The sequence below is a fragment of the Macrobrachium nipponense genome, chromosome 24 (assembly GCF_015104395.2).
Source record: "Macrobrachium nipponense isolate FS-2020 chromosome 24, ASM1510439v2, whole genome shotgun sequence".
In the NCBI taxonomy this organism is placed as follows: Eukaryota; Metazoa; Arthropoda; class Malacostraca; order Decapoda; family Palaemonidae; genus Macrobrachium; species Macrobrachium nipponense.
Window position 1 is genome coordinate 68,696,083 of NC_061091.1, and position 24,431 is coordinate 68,720,513.

Genomic DNA, 24,431 nt, shown 5'->3' on the forward strand with positions numbered 1-24,431 from the left:
GTTAAGTGTGGAAAAAGAAAAGAGAACTACGTAATTAAGACATTACTTGCTTAGGAGGTACATAATACTACAAATTAAGTTTTTTGCCAAAGACAGGTTTATTGGAACTCTGAACATTTATGGTCAAATAGGTTAAAGATGTAACGTCAAAAATGCTAAGACTTCTCTGTAATTCACTTTTCAAAAATATAACTTGGTATTAAGCAGAATTCAACCAGAAATAAACAGAATGATTTGATGTGTCCAGTTGCAAAGATTTAACTAAAGGACCAAATAAAGTTATACTTCATAGTCACCCACGGAAAGGTTTACAAACTACTGTAAGCCTCTCTTACTAGGTTACTATTCTAACGATTATATTATTGCTGAAGACTATTTAATCTCAAGATAAGAAAGCCTCCCTCAAAAGAACATAGTTGTGGACCCATTAGGCAAACAAAACATGACTCCAAATCTGCCCCCACAGAAGCAACAGTGGCTTAGCCTTAGCAAGGCCATTTTAACAATATTATAGGCACCCAGGCAAAGCAGGGCACTGGATGCCCCTCTACTTACACAGTAACTCACAGGCATAAAAGTGTAAATGGTCGATAAAATTAAACATACAGTACAGTATATTTGTTTTATTGGTATTTCCAACAAAATGGTTGTTAAACATTAAAAAAACATGCTGTACATCAAAGATTAATCAACACAAATGTTTGAACACTATAACACAAACCTTGAAAGAAACAAATTTCAGCACAGATTAGCATGGGCCCCCTATACTACTTGTGGTTGTGGGGATCCCGGGCAATTGCCCAGCATGCCTATGTGTTTAGATGGCCCTGGTCTTTAGCTATCCTGAAAGAGGTAATTCTGCCTAAAGGAGGAGTTGATAGCTCAGGGCAACCACAGTTCTCCATGGCATGTAGACCACAGGCTCAGAGTGTGGTCATTGGTTTAGAACAGTGATAAAACAACCATTTGATTTTGTGTAGGTAACCAATTTTACACATACCATGAGCCGTGATGTTGGTTAGTGTCATTCATTTGCATACCTCCTAACCTAAAAGGTTGTCATTTTATTTGACAACTGCTGGAAGATCCTGAGAGTTCTTCGAGTGTGCACTCACAATTTCTTTCCTTATAAACACAAATAGCCAGCAGACAGTACACAACTCAGTGTTGAGTAAGCCTTCTTTGAAAATTCTTTGGGAATTGCTTGATTCATAGCTGTCACTAACCATAGACTGTATGTGGGACTATGACTTGTATACCATGAAATAGTGGTCCTCACCATTGCTTAAAATTTGTTTTATTTTATTGCACAAATAGAATACCACATGTCTTATGTTTCACAATAATTAATTTCATGTTAATATTTATGACCTCTGCTGTATGGCTTTGCTGTATTGATAAATTAAGTAGGTTTTCTTTATTTCTTTATGATTTTTTGCATGGATTAAGATTTTAAAATCTTTAAGTTTTGTTGTTTTTTCTTTTATAGGATCTCCATTTTCCAAAATCTCTTGAGGATCTAAGAGAGCTTGTGAGAGTATCCAGTGCCTATAAAACTGACCACTGGTATTATGTTCTTCTATTGTTTTCATCAGCTTACATCTATAAACAAACTTTTGCAATTCCAGGATCAGCACTTTTGGTAGGTATTGCCATGTTAAGTTTGATAAGGCATGTGATGAGTATTTAGAGAAAAGCAAGTATGCAGTATGTATAGTACAAAAGCAGGATGTAAAAATCATTCAAAAATAATTTTTGTTACATGTCAGTGTCTACTTTAAGTCATATATGCATGTTAGAGCTAACGTCACTCAATCTGTCAGCTTCCCAGGTGAAAGAAGTTGGAGAGGTTCAGATGTGTAATTAGAGCTTAGTTGTTTAAACAGGTAGTGGCATAGATCATAGACAGGCCTGGAACCAGAACCCTAGCATCAGCTTTTACTGACATATCTCAGGAAAGTCAAATGTGGCTGAAGCTTATTCTAGTAAGCTATCATCATGACACGCACAACCCTGCATGGCTGCTGCTTTTTTTAACAATTACTGTTTGTTTCTTTTATTGTTCCTCTCACATGTCAATTGTTGTCAATGTATTATTAAAGTGACAATGGGTATGTCTTTAAGAGTATTCCCTTGTCTAGCAAAAGTTCATGTTAGAACTCCTCTCAATGATATCTCTAAAACTTGTAGTCTTGTACTGATAACATATTTTAGTAAGGCTAAAACTTTGAGCTTCTTTTCTTATCTGAAATCAGGAAAGTTATGCGTACTTGTGTTTTGCTTCTCTAAGCTATCTCTAATTTTGCTCTCTATTCTGGATGATTCAGAATGCTATTATGATCTGCTGAAAGTGGATAACTGTTTACCAATTTATCAGTAAAGCACCAAAGATTCCCTTTTGTACACTGGGACAGATCTTATCCATTTTTGTGTGCTTTTGCATGGCCCATTGGCCTCTTTTCAACATTGTTTTTTGGTACTAGGGAATGACTTTGTGTGAAAGTATACATATATGTCAGTCACCAAAGGCCACTGCCTGTAGATTTTACTCTTGAACCCTGTATGAGTTTGTCTTTAGTGCTCTGTGGGCCATGGGATGATTCGTGCAGGTTTTTGGCTCATTTTCTGTTCTTTATTTGGGAACTGTATTTAGTCTCATTTCTTCAGTCAGAGGCTTCTAAGGAGCTACCACCTTGACCAGTTTATGTAAAAGTCTGTTAACTTTGGCCTGTTGAATTTGTGAAGGGATACTCATTTTATCATAGAATAATGTAAGACCATAGAATTTTTCAACGGCTTAAGAACTAATACCCTTGATAGTAACACTTTAGTATTTTTGATGTCTTAAGGATCAGTGATTTCAAAGGCAGTGATTATCCAATTCACTGGGCTGTAGGAACTAGTTGAACCTTTGACTTATTATCATTCTTGGTTGTTATTCATATGACAACCTCTCTCCTACCTCTCCTTTCCTTCAACAGTGGCCGTAAGTTGCACATATTTTCTGCTGAGATTATACATACCAAAATCTGGTTGTGGGTATCCACCTTCTCTGTGATCAGATTCAGATTTTATATTTGAATATTTTAGCCAGAACCTTATTCACTATTCAAGTTTCATTGGGTCATCTCTCCCCTCATCGATTCAGACTTCTTTGTCTTTATGGGAAAGGTGATAGCAGACTAAGTTGTAATGGATCAGGTGATCAGATAAACTCATCAGATTTATAGATATATAGATATATGCACTGCAAAAAGGTGATGATGTAAAGGATCTCTTGCAACTCTGACTCAAGAAATGGCCACTTATTATAGAATTGCACCCTCGATAAGTTCAATTTCTGTGAGGTCGGAACAAATTTTATTCCGTTCATCATTGAGATATTCTGTTTCCTGAAGTGGAAGTATACAGTGGTCCCCCGTATTTGCGGGGGATGTGTAGCAGACATCCCCCAACCCCCGCGAATAGCTAGAACCCATGAATAGTTGGAACCCCTATAAAAACTCTTAAAATGGCCTGTTTTGTTAATAAAAACTTAAGAAAACCCCCACTAAAAATGTTATTTTAATAGTTTTATCACAAAAGTACATTTTGTGATGAAATGGATTAAAAAAACAGGAATTTCTGGATATTTCTCATAGTAAAATACGTACAGCGAATATGTGGATTTCCCACGAATAATGGGTGGATATGTTCCAGAGAGAAATCCGCAAATGCCTGAGTCCGCGAATCCAGAGAACGCAAATACAGGGCCCCACTGTAATTTGAACTTGTGAATACCATACTTAATTCCTGAACTATTACCATGACTTCATGGTCATGCTACTTATAATAATAAAGATGCAGTCCTTTATCAAACCACATCTCCCTTCTGTCAGTTGCATTTCCACCATTTACTGATTGTTCACTTGGGGCTAGTCCATTAGGTAGGTAAGATACTACTCTGCCAGCTTTTTCATGAATAAAACAGAATATCATGCGCATCTTATATGGCATGAGTAAAAATAAGAGGTTTTTATTTATGAAATATAAAGATGATTAGAATTGAAAGAATGAATAGTTTTTTTTATGCCTTTACAGTAGAGATACTAAAAGTGAGAGAATCTCTCTCACTCCCTATCTCTAATAGCACATTCAGCATACAAACTGTATGACTACTGTACAGTCCCCTATAGCACCCATTATGTCTCTATTGACTTAGGCAGTATATTACTTACCTAGTTGTTAGTCAGCTCTTTTGGGCCACAGCTGGGCTGGAGAGAGAGAGAGAGAGAGTAAGAAACATGTGAATTATCAGTATCCATAAAAATGTATTGTGTGCTTTACCATCAAAATGGTAGAGCCTGGACAAGGTAGTCTTCATCATATCGGAATTTTTCATAGGATATGCTCTCTCTCTCTCAGTAATGAGTCCATTTAGACACTTGCCCAACCCATCAGAAAATTTAATTTTGAACACATATTGGTTAGCAGTGCTCATGGCTTGCTTGTGCTAGACATAGGAATTATTGATGATAATTTTCCCCAAGAAATGTGAAGAGACCTTATAGGTGAAGTGTTTGCATGTAATGTGGTGAGCATGTGTAAGTGTTTACATAATAAAAATATGGAATGTTAGTCCATATATATAAAAGTCTAAAACTAAAGAGGTCAACCAGATTGCTTGCAGGAATGTGATCAGACTAGAGACGCTAAAGATGACGTATACAATAAGTATGTAAGCTAAGATAACATGCCGTCACCTGTAGTCATTCAATTGTTTATAAACATTAGTCCAAGCTCCCTGCTTGAGACAACTACCCCGACTATATTCAAACGGCCTACGTGATCTGTAGCGTGTCTCATTTGATTGTGTGTTCGTATGAAACTATGTCATCTGATAGTATGTTCATATGTTCGAACTACTGTCTGTTCCTTCATAACTTGTAACAGAGATGGTAGACAGAGAGAAGAGAGTTAGCTATCGTCATTAGAAGACCTGTACCTCTTTACCTAAGCTTTATCATGTAGAGGAATAGGATTAGCCATCATCATTGGCAGAAGCGATCAAGCTATCGTCATAGAAGACTTGTACGATCATACCTGATCTTCATCATGTAAAACTTCAGAAGAAATTATATCTATTTTTATACTTAGTGTTTTCTACAAGAACCTCACCGAACCATGAGTTTAACACATCGTCGTAAAGATAATACCGACTTCGTAAGTGATCTACAAAACCCCAGACACTCCATTGAAGATGGAAGTGCAATACCAACCGACTTAGCGTATAGATTATCGCTAGTCTAACATTACCTCATAGGGCGCCTTATCATACAAGGCACAAGCCCTAATATTTGGTGGCCAGCGGACCAGAAGAACTCTACAACGTCCTACGAAGAAAAAACAGAATAATAAATCATGAAGTCAACGACGACGGAAGCAGCAGATTCGTCAAGCAACCTAGTATCATCGTTAGTGAGCGACTTCAGAAAACAACAAGATTCGTCAAGCAACTTAGTATCATCGTTTAGTGAATAACTTCAAGAAACAAAACCGACGTGTCCTTTTCCTACGGCAACGGAAGCTTCGTCTCTCATTAGAATCATTCAAGAAAACATCGTTAGTGAGCGTTTCCGGAACTTCAAGAAACAAACCGAACGCGTCTGCAGCATCGGATCTTTCAAGGGCTCGAATCATCGAAACAACAACGCCCACGGGGGAAACTGGAAGCCAAATGAAAGCCAAACCAGGTCGTCCGCTAAATAGAGGAGGACCAAGGCCGTGTGTCGTTATCGGAACACCGTGACTTCCCACAAAAGCAAGCTAAGTACAATTTTTTTATTCATTTGGAGTAACTTTGAGTGTTCCTTTGCAGGTCGAATTTCGTTATTCCTGTGGCTGAAGTTACGAGACATTCTTAATCTTACTTTTTTACAGAAATTATCTATATCATTGAGATTTCGCTACTGCGAGTTTTTATCTTTGAGTGTCTGTTTCCAGAAGTTCTACTGAAATATCATAATCATATACTATGTTAATTTTATCATTTTAGGTGATTATTAATCCCTTACGTAACAAATCATATTAAACAGTGAATATGCGTTTACGCAGTGGACGTCTGTATTTATACAGATGCATGGATAGGGTCGTTAAGCACCGTAGTGATTAGAAAACACACAAAAAACAAGTGGAACACCCGTACAAATCTATATAAATTAGAGGTAACACTATTTCGGGTCATGACAATAAATGCTCCTTTGCAAGTCCCGATCGCAGTTTTGGCCTTGAGTTTTTTGAGTTATATAAAATATCGAACCTCAATGACTCAACTTAACTTTAAAAATACGGCTGGATTGCAAGGAATAACATGTCTGTAAAAAACTTTCATCAGGCTAAATGCGCTGACCAGGATCCCTCAACTATTTCAAATTTTAGCAAAGAATGAAGTACAAACAGTTAAAATTGTATGCAGTAGTGATAACTTGTCTTATTAGTAATCGCTCAGTTCCTAATAGTTTCGTCATTCATTGCTGTATACGTAACCAGCAACATAATGCTAAAAACACAATACGTTGCCGATGGTAATAAAGAGAAGGATCCTAATTATTACAAAAAGAAATAGAAACAGTAGCCTTTCAGAATCAAACAAGCAAACTCGGTTACTGTGTCACCTAGTCAAGCGGTCAAGGTTAGTCAAAAACTGCCGAAGTGTTCAAAACATAGCAAATTCCACACAATAAGCGACTCTAGCAGAGTGGGGAAAAGCGATGTTGGTTCATACCAATATCTTTTTGAATTAAAAAGGATTTTTCCATATGAAACACACGACCGTATAAGTAATCAGAGCAGGTTTTCGTTTTAATTTAATACATTAAGTTATAATAAATACTGGTGATTAAGCCCAACTGTACGCGCCGTAAAAATTAGAATATCTTGTTTTATTTCTTTAATACACGTAATATCTTGTATTTACGGACTCACCGTCTGTTGTTCGAACTTCCCTAATGAGAAGTCCGGATAAGCGAGCGCTTACAGATATCTCTTTTTTATTTTTTAGGGGTTTTTATAGTTTATTAGATAAAAACATTGATCTGTATGTTTACGTGTAATTGTAAGATCCATCTAGAGGGGTATACAAAATATTATCTTACATCCTGCAAAATAAGGCGTGTTTATCAAAGGAAAATCCTATAAACCTTCAAACATATTAAAATCCGTTTGAACAAAAATGAGACAGTTAATCAAATAATAACTTATATAAAGGAACTATACATTTGTCTCATAAATCGTAACATTGTTCAAATGACCCAACAGAATTCTCCCACAACCACAGTCGTACTTTGCACGCAAAATCTCGAGAAGCATGCACCCTCGAATGCCTTAGTGCGTGTAAAAAGACTTTGCTGGGAAATGAAATTTTAATCCTTCCCGACACTCTGAAATATAACGATTTCCGCGAACAAAGCCCTAAAAGTATACATATCGTGGATACAGAAGTTATAAATATCGCATTTTTTATTGTTGCTAATTTTTAATCACGCCCAACCAGTCGTGGATGAATCTCTCTGATAATCTATCTAAAGTAATATCCGTAAAGTCATTCAAGCAGAGGTGATTCAGCAGAATTTTTTTTTTATCTTCTACCTGAATACCAGGAAGTTTCTCCACTAGCGAGTGATCTCTGGGAGAAAAACGGATGTCATTGAAAACAAAACACGGTCTAAGGACAAACATAAAGCTATATACGTACCTTCGTGTAGACTCTCAATGAAATTTCAAAATAAAGATAAATGACGAAGTTGAAAAATGTTAGTAATAGGAGCCATTAGGAAATCAAATAAGCCCATATAATTTTTCCCTCAAATGTCATGCCATAAAAGATCGGACTTGGCGTGTCTGCGCAGATTACTGTCGCTTAAACAAGGAAACGACTTCCGATAGTTTCCAGTGCGATGTACCGACGACATCTTATCTCTGTTAGGTTAGAATAAATTTTTTTTTTTTCACCAACTTGGACTTACTTAAATGCTTTTACCAGATACCATTACCTAAGTGATTGTACCTCATACACCGTTTTTTTCAGCACACTCAGGGGACATTATCAATTTTTACGTATGCCTCCGGCTTACGTTGCACCCCAATTACAATATAGTGTTTGGAGATTTTTAGGGGATACCCTACATGCCTATATGGATGATCTTGTAATCTTTTCTAATACCTTAGAAGTACATTCACATAAAGTAGAGCTAGTGCTACAGAGACAAAGACAAATAATCTCAGAGTAAAATATCTAAATGTGAGTTTTTTCAAAACCGAACATGTTTATCTAGGTTTTATGTGTCTTGTCAAGGTCTTAAAAGTAGTCCATGGTAAGGTGTCGGCTATTCATAACTTTCCGGTACTTATTAACGTAAAAGGGGGATACAGCACTTTTGCGCTGTATGGGTATTACAATCGTATGCAAATATGTAACTCTTCAATCATGACAGCTCCTTTAACAGATCTTACGAAGAAGAGCGTAGATTGATTATGGTCTAAAAAGCATCAACAGGCGTTCGATATCTTAAAAGCGGAATAATGCAGCTTACCTAACTTAAAAATCCCTGATTTAAATAAGGAATTTTTTTTATTGCAACAGACGCCTCAGACCGAGGGGTAAGAGGGATACTACTTCAGTAATATGATAAACAGTTCTTCCCTATAGCTTTTTATTCACGTAAACTAAAGCCTCTGAAAGTAAATATACAGTAATAGGCAAGGAAGGGCTAGGTATCTTTACACTAGTACATTTTAAGTTCATAATCTATGGCTATCCTGATAAGTTCCTTACTGAACATGAGTCCTTTACCGAGTTTTTTCAAAGGCTTTAATCACAGTCCAAAAGGAACTCGGTGACAAATGATCATTCAGGTCTTTGGAGCCAAGATAAGATATCTACCTGGGAAAGCAAATATCATAGCTGACGCATTATCCCGCAATCCCGCACCATACCGCAAAGAACCATTAATTAGACTAAAAAATATGAAGAAACATCCGTACCTATTGTTAAAACGTATCTAAACAAGAAAATTCCTTAACCCAAGAGATCGCGAGCATTGAATATCTGGGTTGGAGCGCAGAACTGTTACAAACTGAACAAAGCAAGAGTCAACAGACATAACCCAAACAATAAACACTTCGAAAACGGAAACAGAGTCAGCAGCAATAAACACCAAAACCAATAAACACTTCGAAACGGAAACAGGGTCAGCGGCCCCCCCCTAAGCAAAAAACAATACACACTTCGAGCAGAAACCCTAAAGCAAAAGTATATTTAAAGTATGTGTATCAGAATAATGTAATCAAATGTAATATTATATGTAGGTCTGTGACGAGGAAAACCCGAAGAACACAGCAGATGACTAACGACCAGGTAGTAATAATAATCTCTTTCATACCAATCGTCATAAACTGGTTGCATTCCGTCATCCAGGGTTCTCTACTATGTCACAGAAAGCCAAATCACTATTTTACTGGCCTACAATGCTTACAGATATAAAAAGCACATAACTAATTGTAACATGTGTCATGAAAACAAGGGATACACTAAGACCCCTGTCAGTTTAAGGACCTATCCTGTGCCAAATCAATCCTTGAAAGAATATACGTAGAATTATTAACAGAATTACGAGTCTGACAGAGGGAATAAACACTTCTTAGTGTTAATAGTTCCTTGACACGTTATATAGAATTAATAGCACTAAAAACAAACACCGCAATTGAGTGCGTTAGGAATATTTATGAGTGCTAAATCAGTAAACATGGAATCACACATGATAATCTGACTCGGGTGGTGTAAATCAATAATAATCTCCTTAACACGTTGTGTGAATTCCTTTCCATTAAGAAAAACAATAATATATTTTGTCACCCGTAGTCAGTTCAATCGGTTTTGGTAGAATAACGGATAATTAAATAGGAAGTGTCAATGTCTTACGAGTTACAACTCGTGATATTGGATCCGACCGGATTATAGCGGTTCTCGCGGTTTTAAATACCTTTATCATTTATATCTTGTATCTATAGAATTGATGCCGCAAGTAGCCTTATACGGTACGCCGCTAGACACTTTTAAGAAAACCAAACCTTTTCCCAAAAAAAAAACCATAAAAAAGAAACCAAAGCCAACCATTAATTTATCAAATATATATATATAAATAAATAAATATAAAAAAATAGATAAATATGGATACAAGTGGAGTCAATATATACACTCCGTAAGAAGTCGGAAGGGTTACAAATTATAATAAAAAGGAATCACGATAAAATCAATAAGCAAAACGTAACCATAGGTTAATTAAATATCTAAATATATATGCGTAAAGATTTGAACTCTAACTTAACGCTTTAGTAATGACAAATAAGCTAAAAGTTCAAAACACATATCCAAAAACCTACTGACATATTGTCTGGTCCCGGGTGATTTATAATTCGTAGTCAATGAAAAAAAAAATTAAATAAATAAATAAATAAAAAAATAAATAAATAAAACTAATAAATAAATAAATAAATAAAATAAAATAAAAAAGATTTTAAAGTCAGGAAGTCTAGAAGTGAAAATGTTATCTATGGCAATAATCCTATATGAATCTTATACAGGGCTAATAATATATATAGAATTTGTATGGAAACCTTTTTCATATAGTTTGAATAAGGAATATTTATTTAACATAATGCCAACATGAAACTAATATATTGTTCAATTTTGGTACTGTTGTTTGTTTTTTTTTTCAGACATTCTTCTCATGTGGGTCGAGTATTAAAAAACAAAAAATTTATCCTAAAGTCGTATCTCTTACAGCAAGTAACGTAACTCTTAGCTGGCTGAGAGCAATCTCCTGCCAAGTGACGACGTCATCATTGCCGTATCAGCATTTGTTCCTTTTAACCTCAATAATCTGCTTACACAGGCTTCATCTGTGTGTCGTCTCTGCTTGCAAAAGCAGATTGACTGGAGAAAGGAATGCTTAGTTCATGAACTTCACATGTGGTTCATAGGTCACATGACAGGCACATAACATATTCTTATCCGTGTGTGTAATGCAATTAGTTAAGGACTTGTAATCATTTTAAAATTAATGAACAATATAAGCAAATAGAATTTCTATAACAACAAAATGAATTAATTTTTTTTCTGAACCTCATAGACAATTAGAGTCAATAATTCAGCTTATGACATGGGTAAACGGACATTTAGAATTATCAAGTTGTGGATAAGAAATATTTACTTGCAACATTAGCCTATTACAATTCAAGTAAATCACATTCATGGGAAAATGTCACATTTTCTTGGAAAACCCAAAGTTTATATAGAAATTAGTTACATAGTGGGTTTTTTTCGTTGCATCTCCTACCTATTAATAATGTTTTAAAAGTTAACCTCAGAGGATGCGCACGAGAAAATTGAATATGAAACTTTTGTTAGGGCACATAGAATCATGATTAATCTTCTCTTTGACTCTTATGTTGCCTAGCAATCTTACAATTAGCTCCGTTTTCCACTTCTTTGTTTAGTAACTTACTACCAGTAATATCGAATTTTCTTTGAGATTCGTAATGATATCTATTTATTTTTTATAATTCTGGATATTTTTACAAGTCATCATAGACCTGGATAGGTTCACTCATTGTTAATGCCATGGATAAAAAAGTTTGTACAGCGGACTCTTTTGAATTCCGAAATATCAGCGAATTCATGTGGGTTAAGTCTGGTCTAAATGGCTCTCTCCCCTCCCCTGTATTTGGATGTCGTCTGAATTTACTTTGCCCTTGTGACAAGTATAATTTCACTTGCAGGCTGATTAATGGAACCTGGTTACAGTATCCTGCAGTACGAGAGTTTCACATAGCAACTTCAAAAAATCGTTCGTCGCAGCGGACGACTACAGTCAAGTAACAACCGCCTACAATGTGAAAGGAATTTCATGGACTTCTTCGACCGACACCGTATCTCGTCGTTAATCTCGTTTTAATGCGGAATGCTCCAGCGGCTGTCGGAATTCGACTACAAAAAGGGACATACTTCCGACAATTACGACCCGAAGGATATTCAACTCTACTTTGCTGGCGAAGGACTCGTGCTGGGATGATCTATTCATCGCGAACGTAATCGTGTAGCTTAGGATGCAGAGAATAAGTATGAGCGCAAAATGGAACGTTGGACCCGCCCAGGCAAATTTTCCCCTTGTTTTAACCATTGAAAAAAAGGCCGTTTCATTTGGTTAAAGGTGGTTGTCTGGAACTGTGTAATGGACGAAAAGTTGTTCGAAAGCTAGTTAAAAGTGAAGTTGTATAACCTCGGTCATGTATCCTATATATATAAAGTATCATGTATCCTATATATAATTGATCATAAATAACAGAATCGAAATATATTTTTTGCGTGTACGCACTAGGAATCTCTTATATAAATGATCATAAATAACGGAATCGAAATATATCTTTGCGTGTACGCAATAGGAATCTATTTAAAGTGCACATATATTAATCATAATTATATGAATCCATATACATATGTATAACAAATCAGGTAGCCTATAATCAATCTGTTACCTTTTATCTTCCCAATATCTGCAGTTATATATGAGTTAGTATATTGATTAATGAATCAGAAATCAACGAATCAATCAGAATAAACATTAATAATGTTATCAATTCATATATGAAAATTTTTATCAGTTAAAATATGATTTTTATCATGTTAATCTTCATTCTATGCAATTATCAGAGTACATTAGTATTTTCTGTAGCATAAGTATCTTAAAGAGATGAAGTGAAAAACTGTATCATTATATATATCATGTGATCACTATTATTTACCAATATCATTGTTTTATATTTTATTACTTGAATCAATTCATGTACACAATGAATTTTTATTTACTTATATATATATATATTCACATAGTGTCTGTATCACACTCCTATAAGTCAGATGCAAGTCAAGTTTGAGTAATATTCAGTAGCTGGTTTTGGTAGCTGACCGAGCTAATGTAAGTGTTTACATAATAAAAATATGGAATGTTAGTCCATATATATAAAAGTCTAAAACTAAAGAGGTCAACCAGATTGCTTGCAGGAATGTGATCAGACTAGAGACGCTAAAGATGACGTATACAATAAGTATGTAAGCTAAGATAACATGCCGTCACCTGTAGTCATTCAATTGTTTATAAACATTAGTCCAAGCTCCCTGCTTGAGACAACTACCCCGACCTATTATTCAAACGGCCTACGTGATCTGTAGCGTGTCTCATTTGATTGTGTGTTCGTATGAAACTATGTCATCTGATAGTATGTTCATATGTTCGAACTACTGTCTGTTCCTTCATAACTTGTAACAGAGATGGTAGACAGAGAGAAGAGAGTTAGCTATCGTCATTAGAAGACCTGTACCTCTTTACCTAAGCTTTATCATGTAGAGGAATAGGATTAGCCATCATCATTGGCAGAAGCGATCAAGCTATCGTCATAGAAGACTTGTACGATCATACCTGATCTTCATCATGTAAAACTTCAGAAGAAATTATATCTATTTTTATACTTAGTCTTTTCACAAGAAACCTCACCGAACCATGAGTTTAACACATCGTCGTAAAGATAATACCGACTTCGTAAGTGATCTACAAAACCCCAGACACTCCATTGAAGATGGAAGTGCAATACCAACCGACTTAGCGTATAGATTATCGCTAGTCTAACATTACCTCATAGGGCGCCTTATCATACAAGGCACAAGCCCTAATACATGTACGTACCTTAGATGGTAAATATTTCCACTGAAGTGCAATAATCATGCAGTCCAGGACAAAAGATTTATTTTGGCATAAGGTTATACTTGCACCTGGAAATGTTCTAGATATAATGTCTGCAAACTGTGTTTGATTAATAAGTGAATTTTTTTTGTGTGTTGCAGGTTTATTAGATTATTGCTGAATGACTTTGATACCACTCTGTATTAAATTAATACAGATACTTAATATTTATGGAAATTATCATTAAAATTTTCATGTATTGCATCTTTATAAGTTGCATACTAATTATCATCTCTTGTTTTACAGAATCTTCTTGGTGGTGCTTTATTTGGATCTTGGCCTCTTGGATTTCCACTCTGCTGTGTTCTTACCGCTATAGGTGCATCCAACTGCTTTCTTCTTTCCAGACTTGTTGGGAAAGCCTTAGTACAGAAAAAATTGGCTTCAAAAATACAGTGGTTACAAGAAAAAGTAAGTTACTCTTAATAATTTTTAAGAAGTAATACACCAATTACCTTAGTTTTTAACAATTCAGTGTGTACCATTTTATTTTATTTATAATTAATGACAGTGTGATTCACTAAACAGGTTATTTCTGTGATAGATATTACATTACTTTGTAGAAGGACCTTTGAGCTTTGGGATATGAATGAGGGTTCATCAGTGGAAATGAGAAGGTTTTTCCAACTGGGATCTTTCCCTGGTCTTGAAGTCTCACACTATAGAAGGTGTTTCTCCAGCCATTTACATCTTCAGAGCAGGTCAGCATGATTCATGCTCTATCTGGGAGAGTCTCTCATTCTATAGACTTATAAGGATTCATTGTTTGTTGCTAAATTAACAAGGAAGAGCCAAACTCCAATCAACTAGAACTGTTATACATCATTCCATTTACCTTCCATTCTGTGGCATGTTACTAATAATGAATAAGACTTCACTCTGTATCTTGTGAGGACAAACTGTCATTACCATGGGAGAACTAGAGATTCCAGAGGTGACACTTTCAGATTGTTTTTTCTTTGTGTTGGTCCAAGATGTAAGTCTTGAGGAATGTTGTCTTCTAGTGGCTCAGACAAGTATTGCTCCAAGCTTACAACAGCATGCCAGATGACAAAGTGATACAGATAAAGAGTTAAGGCCATGGAACAAATTTTCATTGCACGTACCTGAAGTTGCCAGTCTACATTTGCAGACTTCTACCCCTCAACTTTAATACATAAATGGGTGGATACATACTTTTGGGACTAGTAATAGCAGTGGGCCAAGTTTTGACTTCAAGATTAGGTTTAAGGAACATCATCTTTCTCATTTTACAAATTCTTCTGTGTATCCATAATTATTTATGCGAAATTAACTTAGATTTTTTTACGTATGGTAAATGTCTTTATAGTCCTGAATCAGTGGACTTATACATAAATGAAGCCCTTTACTTACTTTATACTTTAAAAAGGCTCATCCATACTGTAACAACCCGCTAAGATACCAGAGTTTTTGTCATGGACTTAAACATAGTCTCCAAGTGGTCTCCTGGATCCTTCAGGTCTCTATCACCACCATTGGGCATTCAGCAGCTTGATGCTTTCACCTACCACAAACAAACACATTATTGATGTACTGAGTTCCTCTCTCCCATCCTCACCAGTTTTGCAGTATCATATCCAGATTACACTAAAAATGAAGCAGATGACTGATGGGAAATAGACAAGTTGCATGTTCACTGTGCTACTGCTGTGCTTCTGCCCATTGACCAAGAGTGTGTACTGTATTTAGGACACCAGAAGACACATGTTGGCATATTTAATTGAAGGGTTTGCATGAAAACTATTCCTTTACAAATATAATATTTGCATGTTAGGATTCCACAACATTTTATCCATAGACAGTATAAAATTTATATGATTACCAGTACATGCTGCAAAATTGAAGTGTATACAGTGGTGTATTGAAAATAATTTTGTGTGGTATTTTCTTGCAGATTCATGAGAATGAAAATCAACTATTTCTGTTTTTAATCAGTCTGAGAGTCTTTCCCATGACTCCCAACTGGCTCTTGAATGTGAGTGCCCCATACGTGAATGTGCCATTACCCATTTTCTCACTCTCCGTTTTTTTTGGTAAGTTTTTACATCATGTAAATGAGAGCCTATATTGCAAGTATAACCAGATCTTATTCTGATCATTTATATCTAACATAAGTCTATTAGTCATTATAGATGTTGGATTAGCACTTACGTAAGATAATTTTTTTTTTCAGGCTTAATACCTTATAACTTTTTGTGTGTTCAAGCTGGAGGGATGTTAGCTGAAATTCAGTCAATGGAAGATATATTTACTCCTAGGTGTATGTTAGGACTGGTGACATTAGCGCTGGTCATGTTTTCATTTTCTCACTTTGCCCGTAAACGTAAACAGCGGCATAGTGACTAATGTAAATTAATTGTACTTTAATTTTATGTTGAACTGGTTGAACTATTGTACTAGAAAGTTTATTATATTTTTGTGTGGTTAAGAAAATTCTTCAAATTTTGTGATAATTAGTTGGTAAAGGTTATATCGAATCTTTGCCAAACAGATATATTAATAGAATATTTTTCAATATAAACTATATAATCAATCTTCCTACTTGCCAGTCTCACAAAATTTGATTGGTATTCACCTCAGGTAATATCATCACTACTTTCTTCCATTTGTAAATGAAAATGAATTTGCTTCCATGCTTTTAGTGATGCAATCACTGTACTCTTTGGAATGTTTTTTTCTTTGTTGTTTAGAGCTTAATCATATATAGGTAGCTCAAGGCAAAATGTGGGACTTCTGGATTCTAGTTTCTATAGTATATTTTCTGCCCATCACATTTTTCCCACAGAAAAACAGATTGCTTGTATAGTGGTCAGAAATTCTTTTGTCTGACATACCTCATGTCTAAATGAGAGGTTCAATTCTTTTTTGGGACTGGTGCATGTTAATCTAAAGCTGTATTAGAATTTGCGCAGAGATAAGCCAGAGGGGGAAGATCAGTAGTCATACTCTCTAATGTGACACAGGACAAGAAAAGCGCTAGAAACTCATGTTTTGTTCTGTCAGTAGGGAACAGATCCAGTTTCAGGCAAAATGAATAAAGTCTATTGAACATTAGTCCTTGAGGCATGTATATAACTTGGTGGCTCAGTAGGATCAAATATATTTTACTATCCCTCTTTCAAACCAATGAGCATCTCTCTGAGGCCTTTGGTAAACATGCCAAATCAAGATTTATGGAAACCTTTAGTCGCCTTAGTCAATTCAGTCAACATTTTGGAGGAACCACCTTCAGCAGCAAGATAAATCAGAACAGCTATAGATGGAGTCACTTCAGCTTCTGCCAGGACAAATTTGCAACCCACCTCAGCCATAAGCCAGAGTCCTTGACAAGGCAGTGAAACTCCACCCATAGAAGATAAAATAATATGTGCTCATTTTGTCCTTTGGATGGTACCTTGCCACTGGATTCAGTTTATCCTTGTGTTTAGAAACATGATGAACCTGTACTCACCTCAGACCAGTTTTGATGGATGATATTTATATGCTTGCGCAGGGCATTAATTTGGTTTACTTTAAACGAGCACATAAGTCAATGAGTAAAATCCCATTTGAAATGTAAATGTATAGGAAATTTGAATAGAAAAGGTTGACAAGGCTACAAGCAGTCTTTTTAACTGTAATAGGAGTTGCACTTCTTGTGATTGTTTAGAGCTGTTGTGTAGTCCCATACATAATTACCTCGAAATCCTTGAGAAAATAGCATGGTACAGAAACCAGGAGTACAAGTTAGCCTGTAAACAAAACAGTCAGAATGGCTCTTGTTGAAGAAATGAATGCAAGAAAACCATTATCAAATGCAAACATTAATAAATTGTGAAGCATTTTCATAAAATTCTCTGTAAATAAAATGTGAAGTCAAAAGATAGTTGGGTAGTGATAAGTTTTGACTTGCTCACTGTACATAAAAGGTAAATGATAGCATCACATAGTCTTACCATAATGAGACATGTTGATTTTTTCAGACTTATGTTGACCTGAAGGCATTTACGTATTAGATTTTGCGTATTATTTTACTTAATGCTGCAACTCAACAGTGGAGATTTTATGCTGTACAGTATTCTTAAGTCTGTATGCTTGCTAAGAAAATCTTAATAAAATCTGTAGCAAATAATACTATTACCGAGATATTTATCATCTGTTGTTGATGTTTTAATGACCATTCATGGAACAGGGTGTGTTATTGAAGTAAAAGTTAACCAAAATTTGTTCTTCATGCATAAGAATTTGGCAATGAAATCCTGAGTTAAGCCAGAGGTAACCCTACGCAGAAACATACTTGCAACTGACTTACTACTGTACATCAAATGTAAACAAACGTGGCTGCCCATTCTGTTCAGTAGATATCTAACATTTGTTTGTGTTAAAGAGAAGCCTTCTTTATTTTATTTAAAACCAACTTGAATGTGCTTAAGGCTATCATGATTTCCCAAAACTTAGTCAAGCCTTGTAATTATTGAATGTTTCCAAAACCCTCTTGTTTTACGCCCTTCCACACAAGGGGCAATAGTACAGCGAAGGCAGACACTGTTACCAATTTTGTGGGTAGATGGCAGTCATGAATGTAGATATGTCATAGATGAGGAAAGCACGGGCAAACCATCAAAGTGCCCGTTGTTGAGGCACTGGATGGGCACCAGACTAGAGACAACATTGTCTGACACAGCTCTGACTGCACTCTGCCCGGTGTGTGGTCCAAGTCATAGTTCGCTTGTATATGCCTACAGTCTGCCTTGGACTTTGTGATCTGGTAACACTGTTTAAAAGCAAGAGAATTACGGGCATATCCAAGTGCCCATCATGTCTTTTCCTCTTGTGTGGAAGGGGCTTTTCGACATCTTATTTTTATGTTGTCCTCAAGGATAAAATGGCTCAGTGATTGTTGTAAAACACCTGTCTTTGACCTTGAATACTGTAAGTAGTTTCATCCCTTCTCGGATATACGTAGTTATAAACGAAAATAGTTCAGCATAAACAAGGTAAAATAGTTCAATAAATTACTAAAGTATATAGCAGTTAATTTTAACCTCATTAACATTATGAGGTTAGGTGTCTACCTAAGTACTGTACAATATGAATGCCTTTGCATTAGGAAGAGGCAGTTTCAAAATGTTTGTTGAAATTAAATGTAAATAGTGTTACTCTGCATATAGCATAAAAGTTAGCTTTTATGGTTTGCACAGTAAATTCTTAAAGATGTGGATTCCATGTAAAACCAGACTCATTCTTTGTTTTTGATTATTTGAAACCCAGATATAATTGAGAGTAAAAATATTAAGATAAGGAAAAACCAACACATGAAGACATCTAATATTTTCGATTGAACTTATAGTCATCAAGGCTAGAATAGAGAATAACAACACTTGGGTAATAAGTTAGGAAAGATAGTTATGGTAGCAAAAAATAACTTTCCTTTTTACAGTAAAATGTTACAGTGTCTGTTCAAAGAACTATTAGAGAATGAAAATCTTCATTCCAGTACAGAACTGTAATATCAGTTTTATTATTAACAAATTCCTTAGAAGATAGCTGAGGAAAAATATCCATTGATATTATGAGCATGTCATAGACTAACAGGCCATGTGGTGGTAGCCCCCCCCACCCCCCAACCTCCCCCTTGCACTGTCTGGACCTTTGAAGTTTTATTACATACCGTAACTCTTAATCAGGACCAAGATAAAGATTATTATGAACTAGAATAGGCAAAACCTAGGGAAAATTAGCCTGAATTCACTGGTAAGTTGTCACAGGTCAGTTTTGGCTTTTACTTTGATAAATCCCTCTGGCAGCTAAGGCTGATTCCAATTATTGTATTGGACGAGTGCGGGCATGGGGGGAAAATTGTTACCACGTTGATCTAGGATGATTAGGCATTTAAGTATATCTTAGTTTTACCAGACCACTGAGCTGAAGCTGATGAAACAGACTCTCCCTACGGGCAGGGCCAGAAGGATTAGTTATTTTTATGCAGCTAGGAACCAATTGGTCACCTAGCAACAGGACCTACAGCTTATTGGGGGATCCGAACCACATTATATCAAGAAATGAATTTCTATCACCAGAAATAAATTTCTCTAATTCTGCGTTGGCCAAGCCGGGAATCGAACTTTGGACCACCTGATTGGTAGCCAAGTGCAAAAACCACTCGTCCAACGAGGAACTTGTGATTAGGTTGTACCTGGGTTACATCAGGTTCGGGTTAAGTTGTTCTGGACTTAAGGTGCCTCATGGTGATGTTAACCTGCTCGCTGTAACCCGGACTTACAGTGCTGTTGCTATTTACATATTCCCATTATAACTGTGATGATTCTAATTAAAGCGATTTTCAGCGTACAGCGCCCTGCCGGGAACAGAACCCCTGCCATAACCCAGGGACTGCCTTTGAAATAGTGTGGCAACTATTATATTTTCATTTCTGTGTAACTCATTTCCATGATCTTGGAAGGGAACCATAAAATGCAAAGAAAGCTGATGAGTCATAACCTGTCAGTAATCAGTAGGGCTTAATTTATAAATACTATTGTGGCATTATTCATAGCTCTTAACAACCAGTTATATTTACATTATCAGTTGATTACTGTAATCCAGCTGACCATTCAAGTACATACACTCACACTAGATTCGGCTTGCAAGCCAGAGTCAAGTTTTTTGTGCCTACTTACCACCATATGCAATAAACTAACCCTCTCTTTTGAAACTTGTTAATGGCATATAATGTATGTTGAGTACTCTTCCTTAACACTAGGTGTGCACTTTTATGTAACAAAAGTTGTTGATGGGTATCCAAAACTTTAATTTAGAATAAAAAAGGGGTAAGTTAGCTCAGTATTGCCACAATCTGTATTCTGCATTCATACAATGAGATAAAATATGACAGCATGTTTAGAACACTTACCAGACAGAAAGGGTCTGCAGCTTCAGATATTTCCCAGGAACTCCTTCCGAACATGTTTAAACAAGAGAGCACAAACAGACCATGATGTTCTGTATGTGTAGCTAAAGAGGGAGAGTTTATGGGATATTTTGATCGGAAATTGTCACTTGGTAGTTGAATATCGGGTACTGTACCAATCCTCACATTTACTCTAGGGTAGTGCAGTTGACCTTGGGCAATCACTTTTAGATCTCTTGTTTGTTGAGAAATATTCTTAGATGTAACCTCCAATTGTAACTGCTTTTTCCAGAAGCTGACTGATCGCCACAAAATTTTACTCTTTCATTAGATAAAGCAAACTTGTATATGTTGTTATTCTAATCATGTGCTAATATAGTGTGTTGATACTACAATGGTCTGTTTTGCAGGTGTTTTTTTGCTGGGTAGATTGTGTGAGATAGTCTTGAGTTTAAATTTATAATGGATTCATAAATTGCAGGAGGGATGTATACTCTAGGAAAACTTTTAAACTCAAATCCAAGTACGTACATAGAACTGATGTGGCTATGCAAAATAGGAGTACTTACATTCAACTGTATATTTCCTCAGATACTTACTTTTAGTATGTTGTATAGTGTATGTAATGGAAGAACAAGATATTTTAAAATGTTTATAATTCTTAGTTGTGTCACCTTTTAAGAACATCAAATGGCATCGTTTACCTTTGACCATTTCTTTATCCACAGAGTTATTGAGTTGATATGACAATGTTACTTGCGGCTGAAATTACAAACTTCTCACATTCCCGTTTTTGCTGTTGATTATATTGGCTATGTCAGTTATTGTAGTTATTATTATTGCACAGCAGTAGTCCTTCATTTCAGTGTTATTACTTTTATCAAGGTTAAATTTTTTCTCTTTATTATTGTCAATAGTTACAATATATGTTAATATACTTAGTAATCAGAGATTAATACACCTAGAATAAGAGTATATGTACTTAAGAGGAACATTACTGGGCTCCTCCCCCCTCCCCCCCCCCCCCCCTCCCCCCCGTACAGTACAGGATTCATTTTACTTTTCGTACCTGTATTGTAATTACGTATGTTTAATGTATTTATTTACATTACACTCAAGGGGAGGAAAAAATTGACACGTTAAATAGATACGTATATCTGACAAAACATGATTTAGTATTTTTCCTTGTGACAGCTTAAAAAAAATGTAACAGAGCACTTGAGGTAAAAAATACCCTCAGTAATATAATTAAATAAAAGAATATCCTCATGAACAAGAGAATTTTTTAGTAATACTGTGAGCACCTTTTTCTCCATTTAAGATTGAATATAACAAATTGACATGACATAGAGCTATTTTGTAATCATTTTCATATTTTGAGATGAACATTTTGTCCTAGTTAAAAGAAACAAGTTCCACTGATGGATGTACTACAGTATTATAACATTTATGACCAAAGATAGTTTGGTAAGTCTTTAAATACATACTTTCCTGTATATAGGACTGTACTGTAAAAGGGCATTTGCTTTGCACTGTTGTTTCATGTTTGCGACATACAAAGTATTGTTTGTATCAGTTAGACAAGATCAAATGTTTTAAATGTTAGCTTTATTGACAATGGCATACATATAACAGATGTAAACAACTAATCTTGGTTTGCATTACCTTAGAGGTATCAGATTCATGACGTGTGTGATATATTATAGATATATATATAGTATATATATATATATATTATATATATTGATTATATATATCTATATATATGTATATATATATATATATATATTATATATATGTTCATCTTTGGCTTATGTTTTTGTTCCTGTTATATTTGTTATTATGTACCTTTAATGATATTTTCAGTTTACTGTATTAAAATTATTTACCTTACCTCCTTAATGTTTTGTTTAGCCATCCTTTGCTTCTTTAGTATACACCTAATTGACTTGATTTATTTAAATTTCCATATATATTTTTTAGTGATCAACAGAGCACACAATCTTTTTCCTTTACTCTAATGCCTAAGGCATTTTCAAGCAAACTTCATACAAATGATAAAAGTTTACAAAGATGACTATGCAGACATTTCTTCCATTGTATGTACTGGTAGTTCCTCACCCGAAGAGTTAGCCTAATTGGATGGATGGATTATGGAATTTAGGGCATAGCCCAAGCGCTGGAACCTATAAGATCATTCAGCGCTGAAATGAAAGTATGGCTAGATGGAAAAATGAGAAATGAAATGGAAAGGATAAACTGATGACAATCCTGCACTTGAACAGGACTGTACTGTCGGCCAAAAAACTCGTGGCAGAGTTTCATAATTTTTCGTTCACCTGCCTGACGGGGCACGGATTCATGCCTTATTTATCTATTTTTCTTTTCAAAGATGGATGAAATCATGTGTAATGACATTAAAAACAGTCACTGATATCTTTAGAACATTATGTTATGTTATTGTGTAAAACTATTTTCCATATAGCAAAATTGACGTGAACGAAACGAAAGTGATAAAAAACGTCATATCACAACCATAGATATGCATTACCAAATAGATAGGAGACACCTATCACTAGGAGTATCGCATAAACATAGTCCTTAAATTATCATTTCAATATTAAGTTGAAGGTAGTTGAACTATTCCATTTGTTAAATTTTACAGAAAACATTGGAATCTCACAAAATGCTATCAAATTTAAAAACAAAAAGAAAAAAAAACCGATATCTTAACAATGTGAACTAGGCGACCTCACTCTATTGCTTTTGATGTTATGTGCACGGGTATCTAATGTCAATGTGTCATTTATCGGTCTAAGAAACATCCTTCGATGAGCGAGAGAATTATTGCACTGCATTCGGTGCAAGTTTCTGTTGGAGAGATATCAAGAAAGCTTAATAAACCGGGAGAGAATCATACATAGATGAATAAAATTGTTTAAAGGACGGCAAAGTTTAGAAACATGGGCCTAGAGGTGGAATACCTCGAAGCACCACATGAGAGCAAGACAATACAGTAGTGAAAATGTTGCTGAGCAACATTCATTTGTGAACTTTGAATTCTAGTGCCTCGTCACGACATTGCTGAACCAGGGATCATAACTAGCTTTAAAACGCTTATGACTGGTGTCTGATGAATACTTTAGATGGAGAGGAAGAGATTTTTAAATCTACACTTGAAGTCTGATAGTTGTCTAATGAATAAGCAAACTTATCTTTGATGGATGAGAGATTCAGTTAGGCTTACTTTTTTCTTTTTTTTTTATCGGTGGCCAGCGATTACCACGGATAGGGAGGGACACGGTTTCAATGATGCATGCATTTTTTTTCTTCAAAACCTAAAGAATACATTTTATTGGGAGATACTTTACTAACATCGGCCTAATCCTTCCATCATTCCTATAAGCCACCTCCGCTCCGCTCTCTTCTACATCTCAGCGACTAGATCCGACTTCTCACTACGAACTCCACCTCGTGAAAGCATCACTAATGATAACGGTTATTTTAAAATTCCCCGCACCGACAACGGACGCCTTAAAATACATGTTTGTAAAACATTTTCTGTTCAAAGAAACTTTATCTTTCATTCCACAAAATGTGTGCATACCCTCGTGTTACACCCTGTAGCCGTCAAAGAGCAACCCTTGATTAAAGCAGTAGGTTTTTCTTGAGAGAAAAAAACAAAA

The 24,431-nt window shown here is 35.5% G+C and overlaps 1 protein-coding gene across 7 annotated transcripts in view; it reads left to right on the top strand.

The window, feature by feature from the left end:
- Window positions 1-22,434, top strand: part of LOC135205759 (transmembrane protein 41A-A-like) — a 34,091-nt gene extending 11,657 nt beyond the window's left edge. For 6 of the 7 annotated variants that reach the window (XM_064236890.1, XM_064236893.1, XM_064236894.1 and 3 more), the window contains exons 3-6: window positions 1,490-1,642; window positions 14,082-14,246; window positions 15,751-15,889; window positions 21,227-22,434. In XM_064236890.1, the coding sequence (XP_064092960.1) occupies window positions 1,490-1,642; window positions 14,082-14,246; window positions 15,751-15,889; window positions 21,227-21,426 (657 nt within the window). In that variant the 3' untranslated portion in view covers window positions 21,427-22,434. Of the gene's footprint in view, window positions 1-1,489; window positions 1,643-14,081; window positions 14,247-15,750; window positions 15,890-16,029; window positions 19,759-21,226 lie in introns of those variants that run through there. The other variant, XM_064236896.1, reaches the window with a different exon arrangement.
- Window positions 22,435-24,431: the final 1,997 nt, after the last annotated feature.